Source organism: Echeneis naucrates, chromosome 1 (assembly GCF_900963305.1).
Source record: "Echeneis naucrates chromosome 1, fEcheNa1.1, whole genome shotgun sequence".
NCBI lineage: Eukaryota > Metazoa > Chordata > Actinopteri > Carangiformes > Echeneidae > Echeneis > Echeneis naucrates.
Window position 1 is genome coordinate 23798926 of NC_042511.1, and position 12104 is coordinate 23811029.

At 41.1% G+C, this 12104-nt stretch overlaps 1 protein-coding gene across 1 annotated transcript in view; it reads left to right on the forward strand.

Annotated features, from left to right (window-relative positions):
- inpp4b (inositol polyphosphate-4-phosphatase type II B) overlaps window positions 1-12104 on the forward strand; it is a 119009-nt gene that overhangs the window by 51722 nt on the left and 55183 nt on the right. The window contains exon 6 of the mRNA XM_029512084.1: window positions 9729-9840. Coding sequence (XP_029367944.1) covers window positions 9729-9840 — 112 coding nt within the window. The remainder of the gene's footprint in view (window positions 1-9728; window positions 9841-12104) is intronic.

Genomic DNA, 12104 nt, shown 5'->3' on the forward strand with positions numbered 1-12104 from the left:
CACTGAGGGAACACTGCAGTGCCGCATGCTGGCGTGTCATTAAACATTCAGCTGGTTGTATTTACTGCACATTGTATGGTCTTACAGATGTGTTTCTTTTAATTGGATGCTGTGTGTATTGAATGTCCATATGTCACCCAACATGTGAATATTTGTACTTTTTTCCTGTATCCTTCTTTGCTTTAACTAAGTCCTGAAAGTTTATGTCAATGTGATCAGTTCAGGTTCTTCTTTTCAACAAACTAGTGAAAGATTTTAAAACTCTGGTTTTTCTCTTTGTCAGGGACAGAGTGTAGTTTTGTGAGGGGAAAAATTCACGGTGACAATTTTAGCATAGAGCTGCAACATAACTAAATCTTAAAATTTAATCTAAGTGCACTTAATGTTCATATGACCCCAGCGTTGCTTTTTCTTTTTTACATTTCTATGGCATACCTGTAGTGGACACCTTTGCAACTAAGCTTTATGGAGATTTTTCGCTTTAAATATCAACATAGATATCATGTTTGTTTGTTTTCAGGGAAAGGCTTTAGTTTGAAATTAGGCATTCAGGTGTTTTCATTTATTTTGGTCGTCTACACTTCATGGGTACAGAGATCCTGATAATTAATTACGTCAGCAGGCTCCCTACTCATAAGGATAATAGCAGAGTCATTTTCCCCACCGTAACAGGTGCCACAAAATTTATATGAGAGCGAGAGATTTCAGATACATGGAGCAGTAAACTTCCACACAGCCCCGAGAAGAGGTTTAATCAGCCAAAATAATTAAACTCACCAGTGGGGGTGTCTGAAAGGACCACAAATCTTTATGGTTTTGGGATGTGATTTGAATTCGCCTTAAAAATCACTGTTGTTAGATGTTAGATTGTGATCATTTTTATTGAATTAGCATTTTTAAGCTTCATAAAAACTTATTGTTCATCCACACAGGTTTAGACTTCTTCTTACTACTGTGTGGGCGTGCAAAATATCCAGACTGACATCTCCACGATGTTAGCAGTTTATTTAGTACAGTTACAGTACATTGACATTTTATTCTATCCAGGCTTTAATATTTTGAGTGTACGAAGAAGAGCTGAAGTTGTTGTATGACTTTTGTACCCGTTAATTGCAGTTGAGCATTTCAACGCACAACAGTAGCTCTGTTCTGCTTGTGGGATAACCACAGTGACATGTGGCCTGCGTTCCCGTAAGAAGACGCTCATGTAAACAGTTTGGCTTCGTTGGCACATTTCTATTATTTTATTCAACCGCACTCACATAAACTCTTCTCAGATTGAAGCATTGGTATGTGTGGACATGCGTGCCCGTAGACACAGAGACACAACACACACCCCAGTCAAATCCTTCATTCAAGGCTTCATGTTTTTGCAAAGAGGGCTGACTGTGACCTGAATCTGAGTCTGCATTTATTTTAGGTGAAGGTCAAATATTCACCAGTTATAGTAAACTGCATCCTTTGGACATGGACAACCTTTTTTTTTTTTTTTTTTTTAACTTATCCAAGAGGCAAGAGACAAAACTACAACAAATCAGCAGTGGAAAAAATGCTGCCTAAGGTTTTGGGGTTTGCTTGTTTTTCTTTGTTTTTTTTTTTTGTTTTTTTTTACTCGTTTCACAAGCATCCGTTTATTCTTACGGCATTCATGGGCTCATATTTGCTTAAAGGTCACAGCCCTATCCTGCTCCATGTTTGTCCAAGTTAGATGTAACTTCGCAGGCTCCAATCCCTTTGTTTCTGCAACAGCCAGAGAGAGAGCCCATGCAGAATACTAACTACCTGTCTTGTCTATACCAACGACCTGCACCGACACATCTCTTAAATCCCCCCTCATTCATTGGGAAGCAGGTGAGAGCCCTGAGCTGCTGCCATAACAAGATTTCAAAGATAGCAGAGTTCCTGCTGACCTTTCTTATAGTTATTGTCAAAGTGAGTCCCTGGGGGAGACTTAACTTAAGACTCGTGTGGTTAAGATCTCAATCTGCTCACCGCACAGATTTTGTCTTCTCGCTCTCACACCTAATTTAGATTTTCAATTTTTAAGTTTGAAATTTTCTGTAAGAAAAGGAATAAAACATTTTGTAAAATGAAACAAACTAACTCTAAATATTTGACAGCTGAGCTATCCAGGAAGAAAAACATCTTTTTAATACCATTGCTAAAAAGCATGATTAGTCACATTTAAGACCTGGTCCATTGATCCAAACTGAAATATCACTTTGAATATCATGTTAGATTTTTGTTTTTAATTTATGACATTTTCTATGCGAGTTGCTACACTTTACAATAGTTGAGACAATTTGGATTGACTGGATTCTGAATTTGTAAAAGGCATTTCAGCTATTGAACAAAGATTTAAAGTCATCATAAGCCCCCACACATATTTTATCATGTCCTCTTTTAAAGGTCATCACATTGAACCCTTTTGTGTACTCAGAATTAATGGAGCGAAAAACTTGGCAGTGTGATACAGTAGTGTTGATCACAGCTGCAGATTGAAGAAGAACAAGCCCAAAGAACAAATCCTTTAGCATTCTTGAAAATGTCCTGTGCTCTCTCTTCTCTGTCTTTGTTCCTTTACCTTCATCCCTTGAAAGTCCCTATGGATTATGGGTTCTGCTGAGTGTGGTAACCTACATCCCTGAATGTGTCTGTGCAGACATTTACTCACCTATTCTCATCTGTCTTTCTTCGTGTGTGTGCGTGCGCAACCGTGCAAATTCGCCTGGAAGAAAGTGTGAGTGTGCAGGTGAATTTGTTTTGTAGTGCCAACTGAAATGCCCCGCAGATCCATGGCCTTTCTCTCACGTCCCCATTCAGTTCTCTCGCCAGTAAGAGTCAGTGGAGCAAAGAGCACCTATCATTTACTGCCTACCTGTGTCAACAAGCCAATAAAATCACTAGCAACTGCAGCTCTAGCACTCCATCTGCTTTGGTGTATCTATCATGCACATACAGAAGCACACTTTTTCTTCTCTTTCGCTTGCCAACACACACACACACACGCATTGTGTTGTTTGCATGCAGCATCCTCTTAAGTGTTCTAATCAAATCTGTAGAGGGACATGGATAAAGGTTTGTAACCGCTTCCTCCTCTGGGATTGTTATTGAGACCTGCTTTTCCGTAAAGCTTAGAGAGGACCCTGACATAGTTCACTCTGACACAATCCCATTGCAGCTTTCCAGGTAACATTTTAGTAATGATGTCGCTGGCAACAATCACATGCCACATAGAGCCAGGAATTGCTCCCCTCTTCTTTCATTTTCTCTGTCCTTTATTTTTCCATCGATCTGATTTTGTGCGTGCCATTTGTATGCATGTGTTCCCAGTGGTACTCTTGTCTAATGTGGATGTCCTTGGCTTTAACACCTTTTAAATGGGTCATCGAGGTTACAAGAGGTAGACAGACTGATCAAATGACCTACACAAGCTATTTATCAACCTACAAAGTACTATTTTGCAAGCGCTGTTTAGCTCCTTGAGGACATACGTCAGACTGTTGCCTAATCGGTTAGAGGTGGGGAGGACCAGCCTTAAGGCCAGAGATAAGATCCATTAAGATCTAAGTCTCACTTGATGAAACTTCAGTTAAGCAGCAGGATGCTGTTTAAAAACATGTAGGAGGAGGTCAAATAGCTTGAGTTAGATGCTAAACAAATGAGGCAATGACTGTGTTTGAGGGTTTTGGTTTCATTGACCTCAGTTAAAAAAAACAAAAACATAATACAACATGTTTTTATGTCAAAGAATGTTTACAGATCTCTGAGTAACAAGTGCATGCATGAAGAAGAAATGTATTTTGGGTAATGTTCTGCTATCTGGAAGATAGTTGTGGCGATGAAGAAACAAAATCTAAGCTGACTGGGTAAAGCTGTTAGGACACTGCTTGTACTTCAGTGTCATCTCGAACGGACATTTTAGAATCTAAAGCTTGTCTGGAGCAAGATTTCATCTTTTGCTTTTCCATTTGATGTCACTTTACCTGCCTCAACCTTCCCATGATTGATTGTAGTGACGCTTGTTTTGATAAACCTACCAAATCAACGAAACTTTTGGGAAATGTTGCTCGAGAGAATTAGAGGAGGAGAAGATGAATAACACTTTAATTTCTGCACATTAAATATGAAGCTGCAGCCAGTAAGCTAAAAGACCTCAAGTCCTCATGCAATTCATCTGGAAGTCCTACTAAAACCACAGGCTGTCTTTTCTACACTTGGTATGTAGAGGATATTGGTTTGTGATATTTAAAAGTGTACGCACACACACACACACAGACATTTTTTCATCTCTTTATTTAATTATCTAAACTTTGGCAAGAGGGAAAATCAGAGTACTTTCCAGAACTACTTCTTTTAGTATTAACATTTCATTTCCTCATAATTTCTTCATCCAACCAGTATTCACCACCTAAGTGTGAAAAGAAAAAAGAAAACGTGCAGCCCATCCTCCAGTAAGTGCAGGGTTGTCAGAACTGTTGGCAGTCTGGAGACTGTTGGTTTCGAGAGCAATTACAGGACAAAAACCATCTGCTTGACACAGATGAAAGGAGACAGTTTTGTCAGCTTTTATACAGTTTGTTGAAAAATAATTATGAAGCCTTGGTGGCTCTCTGTGGGGGCAGCTACCATCTCTCTCTCTCTCTCTCTCTCTGCTTCTGAGTCATTACCCTTGAAAAACTGAAGCAATTTTCTCCTGAGTTTTTCCAAATCTGATGCACGAGAATGATTTTTAGAGTATTTTTATGTTTTTGCAAGGCGGCATGCTAGCGTATTTGGAACACTCACCATGCAAGTGTTGACAATGTGGTGTTCGTAGGGTAAGTGGTTCCTAAGGTCATTATCTGGCCTGTTGCACCACCTCACCCAACCATTGCCTTCACCCGACATCATTCAATCGTCATTGATCTGCACACACACTTTTCAAGGCCCTCACACTGAATGTCTGCCAGGTGGCTTCATTGTCAAACACGTGCACACACAAATCTTTGTACACAAGTTGAGGACAACAGTTCATCCGCCCTCCGCTCCCCCGTCTTAAATGTGACTACAGACGTCTGAAAAGGCTTTGCATTGAATTATGCTGCAGTGATAATGTTGGATGTTCAATATGTGCTGGAAGTAGAAGCAGAGGATGATGGGAATGTGTGTGTTGGATGGGTAGGGTGAGGATTGATAAACTGTAAGTGTGTAGGTTCTACTGGCTCATGAATCAGCTTGTTTGCCACTAATAATCACCAACACGCACACTCAATGATAAGCTCACATTCTTATTCGGTCTACCTCGTAACAGTTCTGACATACCAATGTGTATAAAGAAAAATGTACAGGTCGCTTTATCAATGTATAAGAAGGGATTTTCCCTTTCCTGAGTGCTTTTGCAACATCATTGTCAGTTTCCTGAAATTCAATGAAATGTATTGACATTGTGCACAAAACTGAATTCGCTACTCGTGTGTCCCAGTCTTTATGTCACTAGTTAAAGAAATAGCATCCCTTCTGGATATTTCTTCCCACCTTGCCTCCTCTGTGAAAACAGCTTATATCAGACTGGCACTGGTTAAGCACTAACATAAAAGTAAGTGCAATGTGATGACACTTCTCATCATGCAAGAGCACAGTGTGTCTGCGATGGAGCTGGAACAAATGGGATGTGTGAAACTCACAAATCTTGTGCAAGTATGCATCTTACACTGACATAGCTTCTATTCTGTGTATTACAGATGTATTGCAGCATTTACATTGCATAAATTTGCATGTTGTACAGACTGATCACACTGTTTTATTCTGGATGAAGCAGTTTGTTTTGATAGAAAATTTGATTCATATTTGACCTTTCAGGCATAAAAGCTCTTGAGCATGTCACATGCCAAAAAACAAAAGAAAGAAAATATAAACAACTCTGCATATGGTAGATTTTTACAAAACTTAGATACAAGGTGTTTTGTACTAATTTTAGCTGTACACTGAATATTTTTCTATTGTGAAAGTGTCTTTCATCAAGAGAAAACCAGGGCAGCTTTTTCTTTGGGAATATACTTCAAATAGTCCAGACCAGTGTGTGCTCAGTGTAAGGTCCCCTGGTGATTGCCGGCTCTATGAACAATGCCTGCAGCGTAGTCTTATTGACTAAGTCAGCCTTCCAGTTGAAAAATGTACAATTACCACTGAGGCACATGATAGTGCCATTCATCCAAAAGCTGGACGAGCAGTATAAATTTTAGAGCTGGCGTTCCGCATTATTACAGTCCCATGTCCTAACATCTGTCCTCAGTGAAAACTAGCCGCGCTATATTTAGCCCATCCATCCAGCTTTATATAGGTCAAGAATCCCATCAACACTTTCACTGCGACGCTTCAATGCTGTTTGCGTTGTTTTTCATTTGGTTTTCTCTGACCATTCCCATTCCACAGGTAATGTAGAGCTCTAAGGTGTCCTGAAGAAACTGCTGAACCAAATCTTCTGTGGGCACAAGCCAACGTTTGCAGGCCCTGCAGTGTGTTTTTAGTTTTCTACAGTTAAAGTCCTCGTGAGGGGAAAAGCAAGTTGTGTTTTGCTTTCTCTCTCTCTCTGTAAAGTTTCCTGCTGAGAGAAGCATCTGATGACCACAAAAGTATTGCTGCTTTCATTTTTCAATTTTCTCAACCCACAAGCCCCCTAAATGCCCACCTTAGTAAATGTCTGAGCAGTCCTTTGCTAGGCATCAATAAAAATCTGTCTTTTAGCTAACAACGAAGCAATGGAAAAATTAGCCTCCTCTAAATCGTCTGGTTGTCTGTATTTGTCAATTCTTAACCAGTATGGTTCAGTACGATTATTATTTCTATCAATATGTGCAAAAAAAAATACAAAAAAAAAAACAGGAAAGCAAGATAAGTTAAAAAAAAAAAAAAAGAAGTTTCAGGTTTTACAAAGCGCAGTGACAAAGCCGCTCCTAAAAGTTATCTGCTGTCACTACATACGGTCATTGCTGATTTCACCCAACAAAAAGATCATTGCTGTTGCTGTTATCTGTAACTGCTCTCTAACCACCAAACCAGCCAAATCGGTCATAGTAATCACACTATATAGAGTGACAGTGGAAAAACAAAATGAATTCAGCTGTATTGTTTTTAAAAAACAATCTGTCGTAATGGTGCCTAGGTCTAAGATATACAACAACACGTTTCCAACTGAACCGTGAAAATTATTGCTTTTTAGTTTTCAAACACATATTTAAGTCACAGAAGAGTCAAACCTGTAGAAAACAAAGAGGGAAAAACAAAGCTGTCCTTATTCCCACATATGGACCCATATTTCCCTGAAAACTTCTGCACTATTAACTCTGAATATGTTTACTCAGACTACTGTAGTTTATTCGAAATGAGTTCCATATTGGTTGGTACGTGTGACGGTTTCAGCGCTGAGAAGCTCGTCTTAAAGAGGATGAACTCGCCTTGATCTCTATCAAATTTTGGACAAAGAATGAAAACTTTTTTGGTGCACAGTACAGGCAGTTTGGACACACTTTCATATTCATTTGAGTGAGAAGGTGTGTCCAAACGTATTTCCCATCTAACATGATACATCTATGCATATTATAAGGTTTGTCAGATTGCATCACATCTCAGAATGCAGACTGAGAGATTTAAATAAATTGCTACAGAGATTAACTTAGATGAGACTGATGAGTGTCACTGCACTTTGTGTTTTGAACAATTAGTCAAGTCAATGTTTAGCGGGCAAATAAACTTTCCTGGAGTGTGTGTTTTTGTCCCCAGAGTACTCTCATTTGAGAAACTGTTCCACATGGCACACAGTGATGTGGAGCAAACATACAAGTTTTATATGTTTCTAAGACCAGCTTGGTACAGATTGGCCATTTGAAACAAGCTGCATCATATGTTCTTATCATGAAAAATTCACTTTGTACATTTTGAAGGAGACTCCCAAAAGGTTGTCACTCCCCCCCCCCCGCAATTGTGCCAGATAAACAGCAGACATTTTAAGCACATTATTTTTGTCACTCTAACAAAGCTGCCTGATTAAGTGTTGTCATGAAAGAGATTGTGGGCCAATTAGATTTAGGGGAGAAAAAAAAGACAGGCTTGCAAGCAAAGAACAGTCTGCAGATTTGTTTCCATGCCAGCTCTAACAGACGGAAAGAGAGAGATGGAGGAGGAACAGGATCTGGGAGGGGAGGGGAGTGGAAGACAGGCTTTTTTATCATCCTTGGTCCTCACCAAACCTTCAAAGGTAATTCGAGGTCAGCTTGTTTGCATACTAAAAGACTACAGTATGCCAAAAAAAAAGGTTTGTCACTGCAGACCAGACATTCTGTCAGGATGCTCACGTCTCTGCCTGATTTTAGCAGAAATGTTACAGTAAACCTGCAGTGTGGGAGAAAGACACATGAATGGCCACAAATGACCACAAATAAAAAAAATAAAACACAATATATCTTTCAAAGCCATAAATCAATTAGCTTATTGTGCAAAGAGTTCCCTGTCCATTTAATTGCATGGTTTCATTAGTGGATTGAAGCAGATCAATCTGAAGAGTAGAGACCCGCTGTAACCCGAAGCTTTACCGTCAGAGGACCGTCACTGAATGTTATGCATGTTAATCTCCATTTCTCTCGATCATTTGTGGGCCTCTTGCAGTACATTCTGTTCCTTCAAAGTCAGGGTGACTTTCTTTTACCTACGCTCCTCTATTGCACCGACACACAGAGGGGTGGGGAGATCAGGGTGGGGAGATCTGAGGAGTAAACATGGAGACAGGTGTCTGGCAAGGGACGGTGATTAGATTTATAAACCAACCAATGTTATTTTCTCTGCTTGGGGGCTGCTGTAAGACATTAAGCGCTAACTGAAGCTCCCAGTGTCCCACCACAGAGACACGCTCCCTCCATCTCCCTCCATCTCCCTCCTCCTCTCCTGTATCCTCTCATATTCCTCTCCACCGCTGCTTAGTTTTTCGTCTTTCCTTTCCTCCCTTCCCTTGGGTGTGATTAGATTTTCTACCTTGTATCCAACCAAGATGGATTGGCCTTGAAAGCATCCTCTCTGCTTCTATCACCATGCTTGCATTTCCCCCTCCTCTGGCAGGGGTGTGTCGTCCCTTCCCTTGTCTCCTTAGACCATTGGCTGGCACACAAGATCCAATATTAATCCAGCTAGAGTGGAACAGTGCACATCAGGGATGGGTGTGTTCAGGTGATCGGACTTACTCAAGCGGTGCCCGGGGACCATTTTTCTTCCTTTGAAGGTGTCTGTCTTTCTGCCAATACTCTAGATTTTCTATCAGCTCCTTAATCATAGCACTAGGACTGGGAAAGTCATTGGTCAGGCACCCTGGTATCTAGTATCAGTTTCATGTCTGTGAGGACACATGGTCTGTATTAGACAGCTATCTCAACAGTTACACAAAATGTTACTTCCTTCACCCTCATCAACTTCACAGTAGAGCAGCTGCAGCTTTAATCCGCATGCAAGCTCTTCTGCAAAACCCTCCGCAGAAATTTCCTGAATCAACTTTTCAGTCTACCAGCTTTATAATTTTGCAACCTGTTCAAGTTTGGAAATATACTCACGAGGCCTGGATACTTAGGAAAGAAGGCCCAATATAGAGATGAATATTTCTGCATCCCATAGAGGGGTAGTAGCTGTAAAAGAAGATTGTTTAGCTGATGTAACTTTTTCCTCTTGCTAAATGTTTCCTTTGCCCTCTTCCTGTCCCCCTTCAGGTCATCGGATGGTGTGTGCACAGCAGGAACAGTGGTGGTGAGTCGTCTGAAGATGGGGGAGATGGAGGAGGTTGATGTAGACCACATCGCCACTGACATACCACCGCAGAAGGTGAAATAGCACAGTGACGCAACGAAGCTGGAGTCTCCGTGTCCCAGATGCCTTGTGCTAATGCTAGGATTAGTCTGGCACCGCTCAAATCCTCCAATGAGATTAAACGAAGTTCAGTAAACCCTAATGGGGATTCACAGGATGTCTGTGCATGTAACATGTGTGTCTGTGAGTGCATTTGTGTTGTCTCCCTCACAAACAAACATTAGGAAGATGAATTACTGAATTACTATTCTCAAATAGTGTGTTCGGGGTTTGCTGCAAGTCCTGAAAGCTTCACGCTACATTTTTGCTTTCTTGCCGCTGCTGCTGCTGCCACACACCCCTCTGCATGCTCATCTTGCACAATACATGCAGCTTAACTCACAGCTGAAGTGACTCACATAATCGCACGGGAAAAAAGGGTGCCACTGCACAAGAAATGAAGTTGTATGTGTAATTCTCCTTCAATTCCTTACAGTTCATGAATATTTGCTAAGTGAATGTGTGCAGAGCGCAGCTTTGATATTGTTTTTGATCTGTAAAAGGAGGAACATCCAGCTGTGCAAGGTAGCAGAGACCTACAGTCGTCGACTGCTGCTGCGTGTGTACTGTTTGTGTGTATGTGTGTATGAATCACTGTCTTACATAATTGACCAAGGGCTTCCACATGGCTGACTGACTTTCAGTTCTGCCCCCCTGCTGCTGGTGCGGGGAGGTTCCCTGCTAGGCTCCAAAGTGTCACCGACAATCTGCCCATGTCGACTTGACGAATGTGTTGCTCTGTGCATGTGTTGTCACAGCGTATTTGCCCCATGTGTGTCTTGTTAGTGTTGCAGAAGATGAGGGGAGATAAGAAGGAAGGAACATGACAGATAGTTGGGAGAGCTTGTGTGAGAGACCAACCCAGGGCACTTGTTTCCTCCTGATATCCTCCTGACCCTGCAAAAACCGTCCGCTAGACCAAAAAAGACAATCCAGTCACCTTTGATCTGATATCTTTACATGTTGTAGTCATCAAAGGGCCATTGAACACATGCTGCCTGCTCTCTACAATTAAAATAGGACCATTTTCACTGCCGTGGCCCTTGTCAAATTCATTTTCATCATAAGAAACCTGACTCACCACATGTATTGGAATTTTGGGATCGGGCCACTCTGTTGATTTTTGATAGCATTTTGTTGGGAGCCTGTTGTGTTCAGGAGCAGTTTGGGAGATGGGAGAGGTGATGGATTGTTTATAGCAGTCATTTAAAGTCTTTCTGGGAACAGGTTTGGCTGTCTAGCCATGTTAAATGGTTCATCAGACAGGGCAGAGCTGACGTACAGTGAGCAAGAAAGATTGTTAGTTGTCAGTATTGCTTTGATGAGAAGTCTAAGACTTAATGCATCAAGAGGCAATGAAGGTTTTCCCTATCAAAGACAATTTAACAGAGGTATTTGACATCATCTTGACATATTTGGATCCACAATTGACACGATCGAAATAATGTCCAAAATCCAAACCATCCCCATGAATTGTTATTTTTTTAGCCTCCACAACAGAGAACAAAAGTTTAGCGAACTCAGCAAAGCCTACAAATCTGCTGTCTGCAGTAACACGGCGTAACACGTCCACAGACATGAAGGGCACAGTTTCATATGCTGTGGGAATCAGTTGCGGGTGTTGTCATAGTTTTCTGTAGCGTTAGCAGCTTTGCCCCGTTCTTTTTTGTATGTAGGGAAGATTTCACTCGGCGGGTCTTACTCGAGATTTATCAAGGCTTTTTTCCTTTAACATAGAAAAGGTGCAGTTTTACACTGGACTAGCTCTACAGTAAACATCAACAATAATGCAGTTTCTTTATCCGTTTCGCACACGGATCATCAGCTTTTGAGGATGCTGTTGTTTTGCCCTCAGACTTGCAGCTTCAGCCTTCGTTTTACAAACTCATCGCATGCTGTAAAAATGTACTGCAGTAAATCTGCCACTGCTGGTATCAGACCTGCATGTGCGCCTTGTCGAAATGGGCTAAATTTATGAGGTCACATGTGGTTAATCAGTCCAATTAAACATTTCAATGATATTTCTGGCCAAATCTATTTTTGTCTTGCTTGTCTTACGTAACAAATTACCAACCAACAAGCCAATCAGTGTGGTCGCAGCAGGTGCTTTTTCTCCAGCTGTCACCTGCTGTGACATCATTGATTGCGGTTGAGGCAGATGTGCAACATGCTTTAACGTGTGAACTAAAACAAGACATGCAACAGCTGCTGTGTGGCTGGCTTCTTGTGGGGCACAGGTT